Here is a 24625-nt window from a genome sequence, read left to right on the forward strand (position 1 = left end):
TGGGAACCTCCATATGCCGCGGGAGCAGCCCAAGAAATAGCAACAACAACAACAACAACAAAAGACAAAAGACAAAAAAAAAAAAAGAATATGGTAGCAGGAAAGAAAAAAGATTTAGTAATGAAATAAAGTCACAGTGAGGAAGAGGAAGAAATCACTGTGGGGAACCTGCCCAAATATAGCAAGATTTTTTTTTTAATGGCAGCATATAGATGTTCCTGAGCCAGGGGTTGGATCTGAGCCACAACTGTAATCTATGCTGCAGCTGCAGCACTGCCAAATCCTTTAACCCACTGCACCAGGCAGGGGTTGAACCTACACCTCCGTGACCCAGTGTGCTGCAGTCAGATTCTTAACACAGTGTGCTACAGTGAGAACTTCTTAGAAGGAATTTTTTAGAAGAGATGTAAAGTCTAATGTAGAGGATAACTACAAGTAGCTTATAAAGATGTTGTGCCACAGTGGGAACTTAAGGTTATATCTTTTTCCCACTATGGCACAACAGGATAGGCAGCATCTCTGTAGAACCAGAATGTAGTTTTGATCCCCAGCCTGGCATAATAGGTTAAAGGATCTGGAATTGCTACAGCTGCAACATAGGTCACCACTGCACTCTGATTCAATCCCTGATGGGAACTTCATATGCTGTTGGTGTGGCCATTAAAAAGAAAAAAGATTCAACCTTGGGTGATGGGCTTTTCCAAAGAAGAAAACAAATAAGAGGTACTAATAACAGGAATCTGAGAAAAAAAATGTTGAGACCAGTAAAAAAAAAAAAATTAAGCTAAATAAGATTTTTGAAAGGCTAATTTGAACATACATCTTAAAAAAGCATTCACATTTCAAGAACAAGTGCAGACTTATTCAGGCATTTAAGCATATGAAGAAGGCAAGGAACAAATTTCAAGTTAACCTTAGACTTCTTCTCTGTAGATAATAGAACAGTATTTATAAAGGTTTAAGAGATAAAGATGGATTAAAAAATGTAGTGCCTAAACAACATGTTCACATATAAAGGGAGCATAAATACATACTCTAAGTTAGCACAACAAAAATTATTATACTGCTAACTTTGTTTTTGTTTTTCTTAGAATTCAAGGAATTATTCTGGACCCAATGTATTTTTCTTAATAAAATGTCATAGATTGTCTTAGGGCTGTAGCAGCAGAAACAAAGAAGGATATCCGAGAAACATTATGGTTCAATAGAGAAAGCCTTTGGCTCTATTATGTCCCCCTGGCTCTTGGTCCAGAAGCAGTGTCTAATAATTCCTTTCACAGTAAATGAAACTATATTAGGATAGGAATTTGAAAATTTTATAATTGTTTTGAAGAAAGAACTTCCTGTTTTTCATTAGAAAATTTCCTTTCTTTACAGTTAGTTCTTATATTTTTCTGCTAGAATATGTTACAAATATGATTCTGAAAATCAGAATATCTACTTAACCCTTGAATACTTGATTTTTTTGTTTAAAATTATTGCTTCTCTTAGAGATAAATACTGTACCATATTAAATATATATAAATTCTTTGGAAAGATTTGTAAATATATAAAGAGATTAAACTTTAGGTGATATTGATGATTATTGTTTAGGAAGCAGTACTGATGGAGCACCCTCTCAGTGTTATAAGACAAGAACAGCAGAAAAAATGGATTGAAGAATTGAACAAGCAAGTAGAAGATGATCATCAAAAAAAAGCAGAGGAAAAAATATCTTCAAAGGTAATTTATGAAGTTTTATGCATATAAAAGGGAAAAATTAATTTCAGTCTTTAACCATAAACGTAAAAGTATTTCAAAACTGTTTGATAAGACTATTGACATATTTTTCCACATTTGCTCTTGTAAACCTTGCACAATACATTTAAAATAAGTATGCTTTTTGCATGGCTTCTTGTAACTGACTTTTTAGAAATTTCCCAATTCTTTGAATTTTTCATATTCTCCAAGCTTAGTTATCTAAATGTGTATGGAATCAATACAGGTTATAGTTTTTTTAATTTTTATGATGCTTATTCTGCTGAATGGTGACTTTTAGAAATCATGTTTGTCATTTGGGATTTTAAATGTTAAGAACAGTTGGAAACATTCTTTTTAAATTAAAAAAAAAATTTTATTAGAATTGATTTACAATTTTCTGTCAATTTCTGCTGTATAGTAAAGTGACCCAGTTATTTATATATATACACACATTCTTTTTCTCACATTATCCTCTATAATGTTCCATCACAAGTGACTAGATATAGTTCCCTGTGGTATACAACAGGATCTGCTTGTATGCTCCATATGCTATAGTTTGCATCTACTGACCCCAAACTCCCAGTCCATCCCACTCCTTCCTCCTCCCCCTGGGCAATCACAAGATGGTTATCCATGTCCATGAGTTTGTTTCTTTTCTGTGATAGGTTCATTTGTGCCATATATTAGATTCCAGATATAATACGGTCATATGTACTTGTCTTTCTCTTTCTGACTTACCTCACTTACAATGAGAGTCTCTAGTTCCACGCATGTTACTGAAAATGGCATTATTTTGTTCTTTTTTATGGCTAAGTAGTATTCCATTGTGTATATGTACCACATCTTCTTAATCCATTCATCTGTCAATGGATATTTAGGTTGTTTCCATGTCATAGCTATTGTGAATAGTGTTGCAGTGATCACAGGAGTGCATGTATCTTTTTCAATGAAAGTTAGGTCCAGATATATGCCCAGGGGTGGGATTGCTGGATCCTGTGGAAGTTCTACATTTCGTTTTCTGGGGTACCGCCATACTGTTTTCCATAGTGTTTTTACCAGCTTACATTCCAGCCAACAGTGTAGGAGGATTCCTTTTTCTCCACACCCTTTCCAGCATTTGTTATTTGTAGACTTACTAATGATGGCCATTCTGACCAGTGTGAAGTGGTACCTCATTGTAGTTTTGATTTGCATTTCTCTAATAATTAGTGACGTTGAACATTTTTTCATGTGCCTGTTGGCCATCTGTATGGCTTTGGAGAAATGTCTATTCAGGTCTTCTGCCCATTTTTCAATTGGCTGTTTGTTCTTCTGCTGTTGAGTTGTATGTGTTGTTTGTATATTTTGGAGATTAAGCCCTTGTCATTTGCATTGTCATTTGAAACTATTTTCTCCCATTCCATAGGTTATCTTTTTTTTTTTTTTCTGGTTTCCTTTGCTGTGCAGAAGCTTGTAAGTTTGATTAGATCACATTGGTTTATTTTTGTTTTTATTTCTGTTGCCTTGGGGGACTGACGTAAGAAAACATTTGTTCAGTTGATGTCAGAAAATGTTTTGCCTATGTTCTCTTCTAAGATTTTTATGGTGTCTTGTCTTATGTTTAAATCTTTAAGCTATTTCGAGTTTATTTTTGTGCATGGTGTGAGGGTGTGTTCTAGTTTCATTGATTTACAGGCGGCTGTCCAGCACCACTTGTTGAAGAGACTGTATTTTTCCCATTTTGTATTCTTGCCTCCTTTGTCGAAGATTGATTGACCATAGGTGTTTGGATTTATGTCTGGTTTCTCTATTCTGTCCCTTTGGTCTGTATGTCTCTTTTTATCCCATTACCACACTGTCTTGTTTATTGTAGCTCTGTAATCTTGTCTGAAGTCTGGGAGAGTTATGCCTCCTGCTTGGTTTTTGTTCCTCAGGATTGCTTTACCAATTCTGGGTCTTTTATGGTTCCATATAAATTTTTGGATTGTTTGTTCTAGTTCTGTGAAAAAAGTCATGGGTATTTGATCAGGATCACATTGAAACTGTAGATTGCTCTGGGTAGTATGGCCATTTTAACATCATTAATTCTTCCAGTCCAGGAGCATGGAGTATCTTTCCATTTCTTTGAAGCCTTTTTAATTTCCTAGATTAATGTTCTATAGTTCTCAGCATGTAAGTCTTTTAACTCCTTCATCAGGTTTATTCCAGGGTATTTAATTTTTGGGGTGTGATTTTAAAAGATAATGTATTTTTATATTCCTTTACTAATACTTCATTGTCAGTATACAGAAATGGAACCAATTCCTGAAAACTAATCTTGTATCCTACTACTTTGCTGAATTCATTGATCAGTTTGAGTAGTTTTTGTCTGGAGTCCTTAGGGTTTTCTCTATGTGGTATAATGTCATCTGCATAGTGTGTCAATTTTAGGTTTTCCAGTTTGGATCCCTTTTGTTTGTTTTGTTCATCTGATTGCTGTGACTAGGACTTCCAATACTATGTTGAATAAAAGTGTTGAGTGTTGGCATCCTTGTCTTGCTCCACATTTGAGTGGGAAGGCTTTCGGCTTTGCTCTGTTGAGTATTCTTCTGGCTGTGGATTTGTCATAAATGGCTTTTATTATGTTAAGGTATATTCCCTCTATACCCATTTTTTTGTTTTGTTTCTGTTTTTGTGGGGGATTTTTTTGCTTTTTTTTAGGGCCGCACTGCAGCATATGGAGATTCCCAGGCTAGAGATCCAATCAGAGGGACAGCTACCAGCCCACACCATAGTCACAGCAACCAGGATCTGAGCCATGTCAGCAACCTACACCACAGCTCACAGCAATGTGAGATTCTTAACCCACTGAGCAAGGCCAGGGATTGAACTGGCAACCTCATGGTTCCTAGTCGGATTCATTTCCACTCTGCCACGACGGGAACTCCCTATACCCATTTTGCTAAGAGTTTTTATCAAGAATGGATGTTGAATTTTGTCAGATGCTTTTTTGCATGTATCAAGATGATCATGTGGTTTTCAATTTTTCTTTTGTTAATGTGGTTTATGATGTTGATTGGCTTGTGTATGTTGAACCATCCTTTTGAACTTAGGATGAATCTCACTTGGTTGCGGTGTATGATCTTTTTTTAAATGTTCTTCCTTAAAATTATTTATTTATTTATTTATTTATTTATTTTCTAAGTATATTTATTTTTTATTTTTAATTGTATGATCTTTTTTATATGTGGTCGGATTTGGTTGGCTAAAATTTTGTTGAGAATTTTTGTGTCTATATTCATCAAAGATATTGGCCTATAATTTTCTTTTTTGGTAGTATCATTGTCTGATTTTGGTATTAGGGTGATGGCGGCTTCATAGAATTTTTTGGGAGTGTTCCTCCTTTTTCAACCCTTTGGAAAAGTTCAAGAAGGATGGCTATAAGTTCTTTGTATGTTTGGTAGAATTTGCCTGTGAAGCCGTCTGGTCCTGGACTTTTGTTCGTAGGAGTGTTTTTATTACATATTCAATTTCATTTCTAGTGATCAGTCTGTTCAGTTGATCTGTTTCTTCTTGATTTAATTTTGGCAGGCTGTATGTCTCTAGAAAGTTGTCCATTTCTTCTAAGTTGTCAAATTTGTTGGCATGTAATTGTTAATAGTATTCTCTTATGGTTTATTGTATTTCTGCAGTATCAATTGAGATTTCTCCTTCTTCATTTCTTACTTTGGGTTCTTTCTCATCTTCTTGGTGAGTCTAGCCAGAAGTTTGTCAATTTCATTTACCCTTTCAGAGAACCAGCTTTGTTTTATTGATTTTTTTCCTATTGTTTTTTGAATCTCTATTTTATTTATTTCCTCTCTGATCTTTATGCTTTCCTGTCTTCTGCTGACTTTAGGTTTCGTTTGTTCTTTTTCTAATTCTTCTAGATGGTGGGTTAAGTTGTCGATTTGAGATTTTTCTTCTCTTTTGAGGAAGGCCTGTATTGCTGTGAACTTCCCTCTAAGCACTGCTTTTGCAGCATCTCATAGATTTTGAATGGTTGTGTTTTCATTATCATTTGTCTCAAGTTATTTTTTAATTTCCCTTTTTCCTCATTGACCCATTGGTTTTTAGTAGTATGTTGGTTAGTCTTCATGTAGTCATTTTTTCTCATTTCTTTTCCTATGGTTGATTTCTAGTGGGAAAATTCTTAGCAGTTCTTCTTTGTTGTGATTAGGGTGAAGAACATGACAGATGGGCAATGCATTTTGATTCATTAAAGAGCTATCCTGATTCTCAGTCTCAACTCTCCTCTCGATCAACACACAAACAACCAGAGTACTTCTGTGTCTCTCCGGACACTCAGGAGTTGGCTGATATCAGCAGTCTGTATACACCTACAACTGGAAGCCAGGTTGAACCTTCAGAGGAGGAGCATATAGCAAAACCTGTCAGAGATGTGGTTGTGGCATACAGTCAAAAAACGAAGTAAGTTCAGAGGATACAGCTTCCTTGACTGCTCATTTATATCTTTCAGAAGTGCTTTATGTTAATATCTATTTCTTTCCTAAACAACAACAAAGCTCTTTTCTTCAGTATTTGTTGATGTTTAAGGAAGTCTCTGTACTTCGTTAGGATTGTTGTTACATTTATGTCTTAAGAGGTTTTGTTTTTTCTTTTTTCTTTAAGGTAGAAATGACTAGTAGGTATATGTCAAAAAAAAATGATTTAGTACCTTGTTAAACCACCTTTTGGGGGTTTTAAATAGTTTATGTATCTTGCCCAGCTTTCTCCGTTCTATGACTGCTCTTTTGGACCCAGCTCAGATTGAGGAACGAGACAGGCGGCGACAAAAACAGTTAGAACATCAGGTATTGCATTGTACAATGTTCTTTGCCTTGATAATTAGTAGTCATGGCCTAGATACCTATGTAAATGGAAATTAAAATTACACCGTAAACTTATAGCACAGGCTCTGTGCAGTCCTGTGATAAATTAAATCCCTACTCTCCAGCTGGCATTATATTAAAATTATATTCATGTTGAGAAGCAGACAGTTTCATATAGTACAGCCATTTGTCTTTCAAGAGAGAAGTATTTAATATATATAGATTGTGTATCTGAAACAAGAATGTTTAATATTGGATATTTTGTTCTCCAGTTCTCCTGAATTCTGTACAGAATGAGAATTGTTTCTTTGAAAGGGGAGTAAATATAGGGGATTGAAGTAGAATTAAGACTAAATAATCTAGCAGATGAAAGGAAAGGAAACTAAGATAAAAATTCTCTCCTAATTTTGGCTTAATGCTGAAGGACTTAAATGTCTAATTATTTCTTCAAAATCTCTAGGATGTGAAGAATTTGGCTTAGTTAATATTATTACTGTCAATCAGTTAAGTGAATAGATGTTTATAGAGCATCTTCTCTTTTTACCAGACACTATACTAAGAACTGAGATTCTTTCTTCAGTTGTTTTTTTCTTCACATGAACATCCTTCTTGGGATTAAAGAAAAGGCATGTAGAACTTGACAGGTGGAAGATGGGAAAAATACATTGGAAATTTGATATTTTAATTTAGCTAATTTATGTAACTCTGTATATGTTGATAAACATTCTTCAAACACCAAACAAATGCTTCATGGATTTTTTTGTGTGTATGTATAACAATAATTTATGTGATTATTTATGACTAGAAAGCCATCATTGCTCAGGTAGAAGAGAAGCGCAGGAAGAAGCAGCTTGAAGAAGAGCAAAGAAAGAAGGAAGAACAAGAAGAGGAGCGTCGCTTAGCACGGGAACGAGAAGAGATGCAAAAACAGTATGAAGAAGATATACTTAAGCAAAAACAAAAGGAAGTAGGTATTTATATTGTAACTTTCATAAAAAGTGGCTGTGTTTTTAAAGGAAAAATAGCCAGAATATTTGCGTATATTTTGAAATTGTGAAGCTGTATATGGGAACATTAAAGTTTTGTAAAAGGATATGAAAGTTGGGGAGAAGCTAGAGAAGGTTTTGTTTTTTCAAATGATTGGTTCACAGATGCTGTATTGCTTGGGTTTTTTTTCTCTCTGCTAAGGAAGAGGTCAGAATGAGTTATTACAGCATGAAACAAAAGCTATCCATGTGCTTGACTTTGAAATGTTTTCTAAGCAACGATTATTATATTAATAAATTTCTAGATATGTTAAGAGAAATGATTGATCTTTCTTTCTGTATCCACTTGTGAACAGGAGTATTGATTTGCAGAATAGTTGGCTGAGATTGATGGTATAGTTTGTTGCTATGTTAGGGGATTCCTCTGTGCTAAATAAGGGCCTATCCAAAAGAGTATGTATTTGGTTGGTTAGGAGAACCCCTGTATTAAGTGGTACAGACTGCATAAATGTGGTGGTGTCAAGTGCCCTGTTTGAGTGAATCTGACAAAGAACAAATTGTGCAGTGACATCTGATTGCCAGACATTCATGAGGTTTGTAGGGTAGACCACACAGAAGTTCTTCTGGAGCTGGGAGGTGGGAGGCTGAAAGCTTGCCTTTTCTTGTCTTTTCCCACTTGCCAACTTTGCTTCAAAATTAGCTGATGAAGGTACACATGTCATTTAGGTTCTGATTTCATTATGTTGAATAGGCTGAGCCAACTACACCTATGAAATAATAACATACATGGAAAAATCATAATATTGTTTGCTTGAATTGCAAAAAATGGCCATAAATCTTAAGTTTTTACTTCTTAACTTTTTTTTTTATCATGATAGAATTCTGGTGGAATTGACCATTGGTTTTAGGAGCTTTGAAAACTTTATTAGTATAAGCTTGAATAGGTAAAAGAGTTCTTTATTTTTGGTCTAGTATACCTGTAGTAAAGATAGTAAAATGTAAACTCAAAAAGGGAAGGAACTTTATTCTGTTGGCTGCTCTACTCCCAGTAGCTTGCATAGTGCCTGGCATGTTTGGAACTTAGAAAGTATCTACTGAGGGGAGTTCCCTGGTGGCCTGATGGTTAAGGATCCAGCGTTGTCACTGTTGTGACTGGGTCACTGCTGTGGCACAGATTTGATCCCTGGCCTGGGAACTTCTGCATGCCATAGGTGTGGCAAAAAAAAAAAAAAAAGAAAAGAAAGAAAATAGTTACTGAGAGAAAGAATAGTCAAGTCTGTTCCTGTTTGATAATTGTATTTAAAAACTTTTCCACTTCAATATTGATAGGAAATCATGACTCTTAAGACAAATGAGCTGTTCCAGACGATGCAGAGAGCGCAAGAGCTGGCACAGAGACTGAAACAAGAACAGAGAATCCGAGAATTGGCTCAAAAGGGACATGACACTTCCAGATTGATTAAAAATCTTGGTGGTACGCACTTAACCAAAATTTTATTTGTAATATTTTTTGAAGATCTTAAATGATTTCCTTTTTTTACCTTTAGACACTTAAGTAAATATGGGTTAAGGGATTTCAGACTTTGAACTAATTTGACTTTGTAATGCTTATTTGAGAAATCGCCTTAAGAACTAAATATTATGCATTTCTTTAATATCTTTCTTTTCACATACGTTTTCTTGTATTTTCCTCACAGTAGGTAAAATGTATACTTTTGTACTTATTTTTTTTACAAAGGAATCTATTATGTTATCTCCCTAAATTCAGTAAGGTGTAAGAATACTGGTAACTTTTTATAAGAAACTTTAGGCTAACCCTTTTTTTGGGGGGGGGGGGCACACCCATGGCATGTGGAAGTTCCCAAGCCAGGTATCAAACCCATGCCACATCTGCAACCCAGGCTACTGCAATGACAATGCTGGATCTTTAACCTGCTATGCCACAAAGGGAAGTCTTTAGCCTTTCTGAATTAAAAAAAAAATTTTTTTTTATTAAAGTGTAGGCCTTTTTAAATTTTTATTGCAGTGTTTACACTGCCTAATTGAAAAAAGTCTTCTGTGTATTCAGTTGTTGCTATGTCATTTTTTCAGACAATTTACTTCTCTTGCCAGTTGATACAGTACAAGTGGAATATAATGTATCTACTAACAACATTCCAAATTCAAGACATTGCTTGGATGAATTCAGTGGTAAAATGAATACATATATCAACTCTATAGCCTTTCCCAAGAAGGATACTGGTGTGCAAACAGGTATTGGTTTAGAAATTGTGTTTTGGCTTAAAATTACTTAAAATTTGAGTCACAGTTAGAATTAAGTTCAGTTAATTTAAAGCTTTAAAATTTAAAAGAATTTGAGGTTTTCAGTAAGAGTTAGACGTATCTCTTGGCTTTTAATTTCTCTATAGCAGCTTTATTAAGATGTAATTTACATGGCATAAAAATAAACATTTTAAAGGGTACAGTACAGTTCATTGGTTTTTTTAAAGCCTGCAATTTGGTTTTTATATTCAGAGTTGAGCAGCCGTCACCACAATGAATTTTAGAACATATTTTTCACTCCAGAAAGAAACCTGTACTTATTAGCAGTAATTATCCATTTCCTCCCTCCTCTCTATTCCTGGGCAACCACCAGTCTACTTTCTGTGTTTCTTGATTTGTCTATCCCAGGCACTTCATATAATTGGAATCATATCATACGTGATTTTTTCTGTCTGGATTTTTTCACTTAGCATAATGTTTTAAGGTTCACCTGTATTTTAGCATGTAACAGTAAGTACTTCATCCCTTCTTATAGCAGAATAATATTCCATTTTATGGACGTATCACCGCATTTTGTTTATTCTTGCATTAGTTGAGGACATTTGGGTTACTTCCACTTTGGGGGTATTACGCATATGCTGCTATGAACATTCATGTACAAATTTTTGTGTAGATATAAACTTTCAGGTGTCTTGGGGGAGAAGAGTAGCATTGCTGAGTCATATAGTAATGGTATGTTTATAATTTTGAGGAACCACTAAACTGTTTTCTAAAGCAGCAGTACCATTTTCATTCCCACCAGCAATGTATGAAAATTCCAATGTTGTTACATCCTTGTCCATACTTAGTATTCTGGTAGTTATAAAGTGCTCTCTCCTTGTGACGGCTGATGTTGAGCATCTTTTCATGTGCTTGTTTCAGATTTTTACTTAAGCAATTAGGTAATATCCATGTTGGGTATCATTATTGTAGGTCTCTGTTTTTATTTACTATGAATCCTTTCAGCTCTTCTTCTTTCTATCCAGGGAATACTTTTTATTTGTTTAAAATAACTTCTAACAGGAGTTCCCATCGTGGTGCAGCAGAAACAAATCTGACTAGGAACCATGAGGTTGTGGGTTCAATCCCTGGCCTTGCTCAGTGGGTTAAGGATCTAGCATTGCCGTGAGCTGTGGTGTAGGTCACAGACTCAGCTCGGATCTCACATTGCTGTGGCTGTGGCATTGGCCAGGGGCTACAGCTCCTGTTCGACCCCTAGCCAAGGAACCTCCATATGCCTTGGGTATGGCCCCCAAAGACAAAAAAAATAAATAAATAAACAAAATAAAATACCTTGTAATAAATCTCTTTATCTTTTCATTTCTTTTGTAAAGTTGAGATATAATTAACACATAATATTAGTTTCAGGTATACAACATAATGTTTGATACCTGTATATATTGCAAAATAATTACAAGTCTAGTTAACATTCATTACCATACTGAGTAAAAAAATTTTTTTTCTTATGCCAATAACTGTGACGATTTATTCTTAACAGCTTTCAATTATACAATAGAGTACTGCAGCCAACATGCCGTACATTACATCCTAAGACTTACTTAGTTTATAACTAGAAGTTCGATCTTCTTCAGCCATTTGCCCATTTCCCAACCACCAATCTCTTTTCTGTATCTATGAGCTTTTTTTTTTTTCCCACACTCTACACATACCTGAGGATGATACGGTATTCATCTTTCTTTCTTATTTTATTTAGCATAATGTCCTTCAAGTTAGTTCATTTTGTCAGAAATGGCAAAATTTCATTCTTTTTTACGGTTAATATTTCATTGTGTGTATGTATATGAGTAAAGGAAATGTACCATTTATATATAGATAGATAGATACATTTATACATTTTCTTCATGTCAGAAGACACTTAGGTTGCTTCCATTTCTTGGCTGCTGTAAATAGTAGTGTAATGAACAAAGGAATGCATATATCTTTTTGAGTTAGTGTTTTCATTTCCTTCAGATAAATAACCAGAAGTAGAATTGCTAGGTCATATGGTTCTACTTTTTATTTTTAAGGACCTTCCAGTACTATTTTCCGTAATGACTACATCAGTTTACATTGTCACCACCAGTGCACAAGGGTTCCCTTTTCTCTACTTCCTCACCAACACTTTTATTTCTTGTCTTTTTAATAATAGCCATTCTGACAGGTGTGAGGTAATATTTCATTGTGGTTTTGATTTGCTTTTTCATGATGATTAGGGAAGTTGAGCATCTTCACACATTCCTGTTGGCCATCTGTACGTCTTTTTGGAAAAATGTCTATTCAGATCTTCTGACCACTTTTTAATTGGATTTTTTTTTTTTGCTATTGCGTTGTATGAGTTGTTAATACATGGTACGTAATTTGCAAATATTTTCTTCCATTCAGCCTTTTCATTTTTTAAAAATACTTTACAGTGCTGTCTTAGCTTCAGGTTTACTACAAAGTGAATCAATTGTACATGCACATTCTCTTTTCCCATACACATTATTACAGAACATTGTGCCGTGTAGTAGGTCCTTGTTAGTCATTTATGCTATATGTAGCAGTGTGCCTGTCAACCTTTTCATTTTGTTGATGTTTCTTTTGCTGCCCGGGAGCCTTTTGGTTTGAATATAGTCTCATTTGCTTATTTGTGCTTTTGCTGCCTTTGCTTTTTTGTGTCAAATCAAAAAAATCATCACCAAGACCAGTGTCAAGGAACTTATTGCCTGTGTTTTCCTCCAGAAGTTTTGTGGTTTCTGCGCTTACATTTAAAGTCTTTGAGCTGTTTTTAATTCATTTAAGATAGTAATCCAGGAGTTCCCGTGTTGGTTCAGTGGTTAACATATCCAGCTAAGAACCACGAAGCTGTGGGTTTGATCCCTGACCTTGCTCAGTAGGTTAAGGATCCCACGTTGCTGTGGCTGTGGTGTAGGCCAATGGCTATAGTTCCGATTGGACCCCTAGCCTGGGAAACTCCATATGCCACAGGTGTGGCCCTAAAAAGCCACACACACACACACACACAAAAGATAGTGATCCAGTCTAACTCCTTTGCATGTGGCTGTCCATTTTTCCCAATACCGTTTATTGAAGAAACTCTCCTTTCTCCATTGTATATTCTTGGCTATTTTGTTGTAAAATAATTGACCTTATATGCACAGGTTTATTTCTGGGTTCTCTATTTTGTTTTCACTGATCTGTGTGTCAGTTTTCATGATTACTATAGCTTTGTAATACAGTTTGAAATCAGGGGGCATGATTGCCTCTAGCTTTCTCAGGGTTGCTTTATCTTTTCAGGGTCTTTTGTGGTTCCATACAGATTTTAGGATTGTTTGTTCTATTTCTGTGAAAAATATCACTGGAATTTGATAGGAATTATATTGAATCTGTAGATTGCTTTGGGTTGCCTGGTCATTTTAGCAATATTCTTCTAGCCCATGACCATGGAATATCTTGCTATTGTGTAATCTTCAGTTTTCATTATTAATGTCTTACGGTTTTCAGTGTACAGATCTCCTTGGTTTATTCCTAGGTATTCTTTTTTATGTAATACATTATAAATGGAATTGATACGCTTGTAAATGGGATTATTTTCTTAATTTATCTTTCTGACAGTTCATTATTAGTGTATAGAAATGCAACAGAATTTTGTATATTGATTTTGTATCCTTCAGCTTTACTGAATTCATTTATTCTTTTTTTTTTTTTTGGTCTTTTGCCTTTTTTTAGGGCCACTCCTGCAGCATTTGGAGGCTCCCAGGCAAGGGGTCGAATCGGAGCCTGAGCCGCTGGCCTACGCCAGAGCCACAGCAACATGGGATCTGAGACTTGTCTGCGACCTACACCACAGCTCACAGCAATGTCAGATCCTTAACCCACTGAGCAAGGCCAGGGGCAGGGATCGAACCCTCAATGTCATGGTTCCTAGTTGGATTCGTTAACCACTGTGCCATGATGGGAACTCCCGAATTCATTTATTCTAATGTTTGTTTGTTTTGGTGGAGGCTTTAGGGTTTTCTCTATATAATTTGTCATTTACAAATAATGACACTTTTCTTTTTCACATTTGGATGTCTCTTCTTTTTCTTCCATAATTTTATTTATTTATTTATTTATTTAGTCTTTTGTCTTTTTGAGGGCCACACCCATGGCATATTGAGGTTCCCAGGCTAGGGGTCTAATCAGAGCTACAGCCGCTGGCCTACACCACAGCCACAGCAACGCCACATCTGAGCGTCTGCGACTTATACCACAGCTCATGGCAACACTGGATCCTTGACCCCCTATGCTGAGACCAGCTCAGCAGGTGAGGGCTGAAGAAGGGGTGCTGTGAAACTTCAGAAAAAGTTAACATAAAACAAGGCACAGAGACATTTATTTTAATTAAAGGTGGGAACCGGGGTACTCAAGGTCTCAGGGACCAAGAGCACAGCCTCAAGAAACCACACTACTTTTATTGAGCTCTTTAGGATTACATCAAGTGAGGAGGGGGTTGTATGTGCAGGATATAGTTCTTTTATTATTTTAAAAGTCACATAGCTGGTAGCTGGTTAAGCTTTTATTCTGATCTTTAGGCATTTAACTATTACTAGCATTGAGGAAGCCTGGCATTAGCTGTCCATGCGTAGCTGTCATTGTGCTTCAGGCATGCCTATCTGTGGCAACCCAGTGTGCCTAGGTTTGCACGTCATTCTCCTTGCTGATGCATATTCAGCTAATGACTGCTCATAAACCCCCTGGGGCCATGAGATTCCCTTTTCTCTTATTTTAACAGGACATATCATGCTGTGCAAATGGCGTGCCAGTCTGCACAGGTCCAGCATGCCTAGACCATTGCATTATGTCTTCATTCAGCTGACCACATGAATAATTTATGCCTTTTGGTCTTTGTTCTTAAGCTTAAGTTATTTACCAGCACTGCGACTGTTTTTCAAGCAGGAATATGGGGTAAAGATAAAGTAGGACAAGATGGAGTTTTCAGCATAGAAAATAGAAGCAGAGAGGCTAAGAAAAGATTGTAGAAACACGTCTCCCAACACTGCTGAGTGAGGCCAGGGATCAAACCCACAACCTCATGGTTCCTAGTTGGATTCGTTTCTGTTGCGCCATGATGGGAGCTCCTCTTCCATAATTGTTTTGGCTAGGACTTCCATACTGTGTTGAACAAAAATGGTGAAAATGGGTATCCTTGTCCTGTACCTGGTCTTAGAAAAAGTTCTCAGCTTTTCGCCATTGATTGTGATGTTAACTGTGGGTTTGACATATATGGCCTTTCTTATCTTAAAGTACATTCCCTTTATATCCATTTCGTTGAGGGTTATTTGGGTTTTTTGTTTTTTTTTTTTTGGTTTTTTCTTTTATGACTGCCCTGTGGCATATGGAATTCCAGGCCAGAGATCAGATACGAGTTGCAGTTGTGACCCACACCACAGCTGTGGCAATGCCGGATCCTTTAACCCACTCTGTTGGGCGAGGGCCCAAACCTGCATCCTAACACTAGAGAGATGCTGTCGATCCCATTGTGCCACAGCAGGAACTCCTTGTTGAGAGTTTTTTTTTTTTTTTTTTTGTCTTTTTGCCATTTCTTCGGCCGCTCCCACGGCATATGGAGGTTCCCAGGCTAGGGGTCGAATCGGAGCTGTAGCCTCAGGCCTACGCCAGAGCCACAGCAACGCAGGATCCGAGCCGCGTCTGCAACCTACACCACAGCTCACGGTAACGCCGGTCGTTAACCCACTGAGCAAGGGCAGGGACGGAACCCGCAACCTCATGGTTCCTAGTCGGATTCGTTAACCACTGTGCAACGACGGGAACTCCTGTTGAGAGTTTTTAATCATAAACTTATTTGAGTTTTATCACATGCCTTTTCTGCATTTATTGAGATGATTATGTGATCTTTATCCTTCACCTTGTTAATGTGTCATATTTCCTTCATTGATTTGCTAGTGGTGAACTACCCTTGTATCTCTTGAATAAATCCTGCTTGATTGTGTTGTCTCCTTTTACTGTATTGTCTAATTCAGTTTGGTGATTTTTTTTTTTAATCTTTTTTGTCAGAGATATTGTCCTATGATTTTCTTTTCTTGTGGTGTATCTTTTTCTGGTTTTGGTATCAGGGTAATGTTGGCCTCATATATGAGTTTGGAAGAATTCCCTCCTCTTTTATTTTGTGGAAGAGTTTGAAAGAATTGTTATTAATTCTTCTCTGAATATTTGGTAGAAGTAACTGTGAAACTTACTGGTCCCAGACTAGACTTTTTTTTTCTTTCTTTTTTTTTTTTTTTGCCACACTGGAGGCATGTGGAAGTTCCTGGGCCAAGGATCAAACCTGTGCCACATCAGTGACCTCAGCCACTACAGTGGCAGTCCCATATCCCTTTTTTTTTTTTTTTTAAGATTTTTATTTTTTCCATTGTAGCTGATTTTATAGTGTTCTGTCAGTTTCTACTGTACAGCAAAGTGACCCAGTCACATGTATATATATATTCTTTTTCCTCACATTATTCTCCATCATGTTCCATCACAGGTGACTAGATACAGTTCCCAGTGCTACACAGCCGGATCTCATTGTTTATCCACTCCAAATACAATAGTTTGCATCTATTAACCCCAAACTCCCAGTTCATCCCACTCCCTCCCCCTTCCCCTCAGCAACCACTATGTATTGCCTTTTTGTTAATTGTTTTCTGATTGTTTTGTAATTCCTCTCTGTTCTTCCTTTGTGTTTTGATGACTTTGTTCAGTGGTATGCTTGGATTCCTTTCTCTTTATCTTTCATGTATCCACTATAAGTTTTTTCCTTTGTGATTATCACGAGGCTTACATGTAACAATTTTATACAGTCTATTTGAGTTGATAAGAACTTAAGTTTGAATGCATTCTAAAACACTGCATTTTTACCCTTCCTCATGGTTTTTTTTTTTGTTTTTGATGTCACATTTTTTTTTACCTTGTTTACTCCTTAACTATTATTTTTTATTATTTTGCCTTTAAACCTTCATACTAGCTTTGAGTGATTTATAGAATTTATGAGTGATTAATCCACTGCCTTTGCTATATAATATTAACTTTACCATGAGATTTATACTTGTATATGTTTTCCTGTTGCTAATTAGCACCCTTTCTTTTCAGCTTAAAAAAGTCCCTTTTTGGAGTTCCCTGGTGGCCTAGCGGATTAAGGATCTGCTGTTGTCACTACTGTAGTGAGGGTTTGATACCTACCCCATGAAGTTCTGCATGGTATGGCCATAGCAAAAAAAAAAAAAAAGTTTCCTTTATAAGACCAATTTAGTGGTGATGAACTCCTTTAGCTTTTGCTTATCTGGAAAAACTGTCACTCCTTCAATTCTGAATCACTTTACTGGATAGAGAAATTGAACCTGGGCCACAGCAGTGACAATGCTGAATTCTTAACTGCTGGGCCTCCAGGAATCTCCGGGATAGAGTGTGCTTGATGGAAGTTTTTTCTTTGTTTGTTTGTTTTGCTTTTATTTGCCTTTTAGGGCCTCATCTGTGGCATATGGAAATTCCTACGCTAGGGGTCAAATCGGAGCTACAGTTGCCAGCCTACATAGATGTGTGTTTAATTAGGAGTCTCTCCCTCATGCTGTAGTTATGATAAGTTAATAGCTCCTTCATAGAAAGACTGAAATCCTGTATCTATTTTCTCTTGCTGTGCCCTGGCAATGGTAGCTATTTAAGAACTCTTGCTCTCTTGCTTAGAGTCTTGTGGGACCTGCAAGCATAAGCCCTTGGACATCAGAACTAAATGATGTAGAGGTGTCCCCTGGCAACAGCTGCAAAAGTCAGGGCACCATGCAAGGGTATAAGATTTTTGGGAAATACTGGCAAGCAGGGGTAAGACAGAGGGAGAATGCAACGATTGCATCTAATGGCCTCTGTTCCCTAAAAGCTTATTTATGGGTAGGGCCTTGATGTGTCCCAAACTAAAAGCCTGCCCCTAAGGTCAGACTCTATGGACAAGCAAATAGGAATCTTTCTCAAAACGACTGGGGATTTGTTTCTGTCTGCTGTCCATGCTGTGTCCTGGGTGTGGTAGGTAATATACGAGAAGCTGTCTCTCTGGTTATTACAGTTTCATGGAACCTAGGAATGCAACATCCCTGACATCCAGAGACAGGCCATTAAGGGGCATCTACTGGACAACAGCTGTAAAAACCAGGGTACCAGATGCACATAAAATTTCCCCTCCAGGAGATACTGGCACTCTGGAATGGGGTAAAGGAGGAGAGTGAAGATGGCATCTATCAGCTTACAAAGCAGAGGGAGAGTGTGAAGATGGGAACTCCCCAGTGGGAGCTAGGCAGAGGAGGGAGCAGTCAGAGGGGAATAAAAGGCCTAGTATTATTTTTTAAAAAAGGGGGCACTCACCAACCTCTTCCCACCCCAACCTCAACAGTATTCCAGCAGACCCTGGATGTGTTACATGCCTGTCCATCAGGCCAGTACTTAAACATATTTTTAAATGAGCCTCTTTTACATAAGGTCTGGCTTATGTAAAAGCCTGCCTCTTCATGGGCCCTGGGGTGGGTGAGCCCTTTAAGAGCTCTTTCTCCCTTCTCTCCTGTAGCTTTGTGGGTCTTAAGGACATGAGTTGCATTGGTTTTCAGTGCTAGATGTTTGGGGGGATTATTTTCTCAGTGCATGTCTTAAAAGTGGGGGTGCTCCATGTGGAGTTCAAACCTTTCACTCCTTGGGGGAGAGCTTGGGGTTTTGAGTCCCTCCCAGTTGTGGGTTGCTGCACAGGGCTGGGGTTTATGGCTTGATTCTCAGCCTCTCCCACCTGCTTTGATGGTGGCGTCTTTCTCCTTTGCCAATTGTATAGTTTCCCAGCCAGTTTTTTTAGTTTTTTTTTCCCAGAGGAAATTGCTCCAAATGTAACTCTAGATTTAGTGTGTTCATAGGAGGTGAGTTCAGGATCTTCCTAGGTCACCACCTTGAGCCAGAACCCTTCACTTTTTAAACTAATTGCCAGTGGACTCTCCTGTCAATTATTTGCAGTCTTGAGAATCCTTTGGTAACTTAAAAAGAGATATAAGCCAATTTAGCTGGCCATAAGTTAGGAGAAAATATTCCTTAGGAATATCAAAATGCCACTTGAGTTGGCTAATACTGAGCCCCAAGCACATAATGTCCTAAGGACATCCATATTCTAACATAGCACTATTTTTTGCCAGTTAATTTTAATCCTTACTTCAGTATGACACCAAATCACCCACATCGTGTAACAGGAAAGAGGAACTTGAAAAAGGAAGTAGGATATTTTGCCAATGCAACCTGCTTATTTATCTGAAATTATTCTGCTCATGAACTCTTGGTATTTTTAATTTTAATAGTTTACTCTTAAGGTTAAAGAATCTGGTTCATTCCCTTCACTGTATCTAGATAACAAAAGTATATAAATCCTACTCATCAATTAAGAGAAAGTCAAATTGAGTCCTTAAGACAGTGAAATTACATATATTATCACTGGGTGACTCTAAGGGGATTTAATCAGATCTCCAAATAGAATAATTAAAGATAGTTTGTTTAGAAAGAGACTGTTACCGGAGTTCCCGTCGTGGTCGTGGTGCAGCGGAAACAAATCTGACTAGGATCCATGAGGTTTCGGGTTCTGTCCCTGGCCCCGCATACTGGATTAAGGATCTGGCATTGCTGGTGAGCTGTGGTGTAGGTCGCAGACGCAGCTTGGATCCCAGATTGCTGTGGCTGTGGCATAGGCTGGCAGCTACAGCTCCTATTTGACCCCTACCCTGGGAACCTCCATATGGCACGGGTATGGCCCTAAAAAGACAAAAAGACAAAAAAGACTATTTTCAAAGGATGGGGTGTGAGGGAGTACAGTGAGTGCATTGACTCTGAAAGACAGGCATTATATAGAGATAATTTTAGGGGAAGGGTGACCTTTGATTAAGGGGCAGAGTCAGCCTGAGGTCACCTCATAGGGAATGAGCCAGCGTAATATCCATCCTGGATTTATTCTTTTCCTTCCCTATAATCTGTGTAATACTTTTGACAGAAGTCAGAGGACCCAGGAGCCCATTGATAAGGTTCTTACCAGTCAGCCTATTAGGGCAGAGAGCAGGGGAGAAAAGATACAAAGTTGGTCTAGAGTGGCAAAAAAGGATAAACAGTATGAGAATGATGTAGCCTTATTAGGGATTAGTCCTGCACACCAAAAATCCTGCACACTAAATGTGTCTAATATAAAAGTAATAACTGGACTGTTATTTTTTTAGTGGGTTGTCCAGACCTCCTTTAAGTAGCTAATTTTGAATTTTTAGTCATATGTGAAAGCAAACCTTTACAAGTTTATTGCTGTACTGTTGCAATCGCTGAGCACACACATAATTATGATCATTATATAAATGGTAAGGAATTTTTTTTTTTTTTTGTCTTTTTAGGGCTGCACCTGCAGCATATGGAAGTTCTCAGGCTAGGGGCTGAATCAGGCTGTAGCCTGCACCACAGCCACAGCAACACCAGATCTGAGCCATATCTGCAGTGTACACCACAGCTCACGGCAACGCCAGATTCTTTTTTTTTTTTTTTGGCTTTTTGCTATTTCTTGGGCCGCTCCCGCAGCATATGGAGGTTCCCAGGCTAGGGGTCCAATCGGAGCTGTAGCCACCGGCCTACGTCAGAGCCATAGCAACGTGGGATCCGAGCCGCGTCTGCAACCTACACCACAGCTCACGGCAACGCCGGATGTCAACCCACTCAGCAAGGGCAGGGACCGAACCTGCAACCTCATGATTCCTAGTCGGATTCGTTAACCACTGCGCCACGACGGGAACTCCTACGCCAGATTCTTTAACCCACTGAGCGAAGCCAGAGATACTAGCTGGATTCTTAACCTGCTGAGCCACAACGGGAACTCCAGATGTCCTTTTTGAATGGTGAGCATTTCCTGTTTTCAAAATGAAAAAAAAAGTGAAAGATCATATATGATTCAGGGATGATCTGCAGGCAAAGCATATTATATGATATAGACTTAAAAGTAGGTGAAAGGCAACATGATTTCTATCAGTAGCAATCATCATTTCCCTAAAAATTTGGTTCCAAGAGGGGAGTTTTATAGGAGATATTTTCCCACTGCTTCTGGGGTAAAAATAAGTTTAAGGACATTCTCCAGATCTTTGTATATTCTGTACTTAGTTAATTTCAGGCCAACATAACAAGAAAACTAGACATGTCACTTTAAAGAGACTTTTTTTTTTTTTGCAGTGCTTTTGATGTAAAATTTTGTCATTCGGAGTTCCCCTCGTGGCTCAGTGGTTAATGAATCCCACTAGGAACCATGAGGTTGCGGGTTCGATCCCTGGCCTTGCTCCTTCGATCCTTGTGGGTTAAGGATCCATCGTTGCCATGAGCTGTGGTGTAGGTCACGGATTCGGCTCAGATCCTGCATTGCTGTGGCTCTGACGTAGGCCGGTGGCTACAGCTCCGATTTGACCCCTAGCCTGGGAACCTCCATATGCTGCGGGAAGTAGCCCTAGAAAAGGGGAAAAAAAAAAAAGACAAAAAACCCCCAAAAAGTCTCTATTTTGTGATATTACAAATAAATCATTTGGGGAGTTCCTGTTATGGCTCAGCAGGTTATGAACCTGACTAGTATTGGTGAGGATTCAAGTTTGATCCCTGGCCTTGCTCAGTGGGTTAAGGATCTGGCATTGCCATGAGCTGTAGTCGCAGATGTGGCTCAGATCCAGCATTTCTGTGGCTGTGTCTTAGGCCAGCAGCTGCAGCTCCAAGTTGACCCCTAGCCTGGGAACTTCCATATGCCACACCTGCAGCCCTAAAAAGAAAAAAAAAAAAATGAATCATCTGGAGGTCTGAAGCTTGAATGACTCTTGAAGGCATTATGCTGAGTGAAATAAGCTGACATGAATGGAGGGGGCAGTTGTGCGGGGAGACACAACTGTATAGTTCCACTTGTGTAAGAAGCTTAGGTTCTGGTAGACAAATTTAGAGATAGAAAGTAGAGTTGAGGTTGCTGGGGGTTGGAAAGGAGGGTGTAATGGGGAGTTATTGCTTAGTGGGTACAGTTTCTACTTGTGGTGATGGCATCTGAGATTGTGCGGCATCATGGGTGTGCTTGGTGCCACTGAATTTTATACTTAAAAATGGTTTAATGGGAGTTCCCTGGTGGTGCAGTGAGTTAAGGACACAGTTGTCACTGCTGTGGCTGAGTCAGTCCTCTGGCTTGGGTTGCTGCTGTGGCACGTGTTCAATTCCTGGCTTCAGAAATTTTGCATGCACCAAAAAGAACAAAAATGGTTTGATGCCAGATTTAGGGAAATTTTAACCCTTGTACGTTGTTGGTAGGAATGTAAAATGGAGCAGCTGCTAAAGAAACAGTATGGGGTTTCCTCAGAAAACTTAAAATATAATTACCGTATGATTCAGTGGTTTCACTTCTTGGTGTATACCCAAAAGAACTGAAAATTAAAGTATTGAAGAATGATTTTGGACACCTGTGTTCATAGCAGCAATTAGCTATTCACAACAGACAAGAGGTGGAAGCAAGCCAAGTGTCCCTTGACAGATGAATGGATAAACAAAATGATATATACATACAATGGAATATTTTTACGGTATATGTACAGTGTTGTGTTATTTAGCCTTAGAAAGGGAGGAAATTCTGACACATGCTGCAGCTTGGATGAACTTTGAGGACATTATGCTAAATGAAGTCAGTCAGTTACAAAAAGACAAATAGCTTAAGATTCCACTTGTGTTTATAGTGTCAAATCATAGAGACAAATTAGAGGTAGCTGCCAGGAGCCTATGGGAAGTGGGAAAATGGTTTTGTTTTTTTGTTTTTTTTGCTTTTTAGGGCCACAGGTGTGGCATATTGAAGTTCCCAGGCTAGCGGTCTAAACGGAGCTGTAGCCTACGCTATAGCAACGTGGGATCCAGCTCGTCTGAGACCTACACCACAGCTCATGGCACCACCAGATCCTTAACCCACTGAGCAAGGCCAGGGATAGAACCGGCGTCCTTACAAATCCTAGTCGGGTTCCTTAACCACTGAGCCACAACGGGAACTCACGGAATTTTTAAAATATATTTTCAAAACAAGGTATTAGCAGCTTTAATGCCTTTGAAAAATGTGGTTAGGATGGTGAATTTTGCATTATGTATATCACAATGTGTTTGGTTTTTGTTTTTTTTTTTAAATTAACCATCTAACACTCTTTTTTAGATGACTTAAGTACAGGAATATTTGCCAATACAGAATCACGTTGTGGATCGGTAATAGAGAGGGAAATTATAAATTGTTCATCTCCTGAGATTCCTGCGGAATTTAATGAACAGTTTAACACTAAGAAAAAGAAACAAGAACTAGTAAGTTGGGATAAAGGAGCCAACTTAGAAAAAGAAAATAGTTGGTATAATGATCAATGTAATCAGTTCACAAGGACAGAGAAACAAACAAAGCATATGAAGAAATATCCTAAAAGGCCTGATTGGAATATAAATAAGCCACTCAGAACGTATATTCCAGCATCAGAAAAGTACCCTAAACAGCTTCAAAAACTGAGAGAAGAAAAAAAAGTAAGAAGGCAGATGGAACTGCTTCATTTGGTAGAAAGAAATAATCCTGGACATATCTCTCCGAATAGAGGCACTTCACCAGTTCTTCATTCAGCTCATCAAGAAACTGAGCCAAGGTTTAAGTGGCAGCTCCTCAAAAAGGTAAAGACCTTCTAAAAATAAGTGTTTTGGAGTTCCACTGTGGCGCAGCAGAAATGAATCCGACTAGTATCCATGAAGATGTGGTTTCAGTCCCTGGCACTGCTGTGAGCTGCGGTATGGGTAGCAGATCCTGTGCCAGCACCTGTAGCTCCGATTTGATCCCCAGCCTGAGAACTTCCATATGCTGCAAGCGCAGCTCTAAAAAGCAAGTGTTTTTAAAGCATGTATTGAAGTTTTTGAATGAGAATACAGTTCCCCACATGCATGTTTTAATAGGGCTGTTTGGGGTTTGAATGTGTGAGTGCTAGAAATTTGCTTTAGTTTACACCAGGGATCAACAAACTATGGCCCATGGGCAAATCCATCTTGTAAATAAGTTTTATAGGATTACAGCCATGCTGATTCTTTTATATATTGTCTGTTGGTGGGCTTCATGCTACAAGAGTTGAGTCGTTGCATTCAAGACCACATGGTTTACAAAGCCCAAATACTTTTATTTGCCTGTTCTATGGTCTTTTGGCTGTAGGGTGCAACAGCTTGATGTGGGATCTATTCCCAGACCAGGGATTTTGCAGCAGTGAAAGCACTAACCACTAGACCATCAGGGAACTCCCTCATCTTTCCTTTATGGTGAAAGTTTACACTTAAACTCTATAGATTAAAGCAAATTTGGACTTAGATTTATTCAAATACCCACTCACAATTCTTATTTATAATCCATACAGACAAGAAGAAAATTTACAAGGTAATTACTAGATGGGTTTCTCTTTGGCTCTGGAAAAAAGTAAAATTTATTATTCCAGTATCTGTAGCTCAATTATTATCAACAAGTAGCTACTAAAACTATCTGTGGGGACATACGGAAATACAGCTGCTGATCTCTCCATTTATCTATCCATCTTTTAGGAAGAAGAGCCTCGGAGAATTAATTCTTTCAGCAAGGAAAGGTATGTCCTGGATTCCATAGATACTTAGTGCTTTCTATGCAATACATTTGTTCAAAATATAGATTTATGTACATATATCAAGTCAGTAACAGGCAAGTTTGTGATTTCCAGGTGAGTACTA

At 38.0% G+C, this 24625-nt stretch overlaps 1 protein-coding gene across 5 annotated transcripts in view; it reads left to right on the top strand.

Moving 5' to 3' along the window:
• The window catches only part of CCDC66 (coiled-coil domain containing 66), a 66552-nt gene that overhangs the window by 38829 nt on the left and 3098 nt on the right, over positions 1–24625 (top strand). For 3 of the 5 annotated variants that reach the window (XM_047777232.1, XM_047777251.1, XM_047777269.1), the window contains 8 exons: positions 1594–1722; positions 5918–6168; positions 6467–6551; positions 7375–7536; positions 8885–9029; positions 9647–9808; positions 23064–23557; positions 24464–24504. In XM_047777232.1, the coding sequence (XP_047633188.1) occupies positions 1594–1722; positions 5918–6168; positions 6467–6551; positions 7375–7536; positions 8885–9029; positions 9647–9808; positions 23064–23557; positions 24464–24504 (1469 nt within the window). The remainder of the gene's footprint in view (positions 1–1593; positions 1723–5917; positions 6169–6466; positions 6552–7374; positions 7537–8884; positions 9030–9646; positions 9809–23063; positions 23558–24463; positions 24505–24625) is intronic. The other 2 variants (XM_047777241.1, XM_047777260.1) reach the window with 2 other exon arrangements.

Source organism: Phacochoerus africanus, chromosome 1 (assembly GCF_016906955.1).
Source record: "Phacochoerus africanus isolate WHEZ1 chromosome 1, ROS_Pafr_v1, whole genome shotgun sequence".
NCBI classification, from domain to species: Eukaryota; Metazoa; Chordata; class Mammalia; order Artiodactyla; family Suidae; genus Phacochoerus; species Phacochoerus africanus.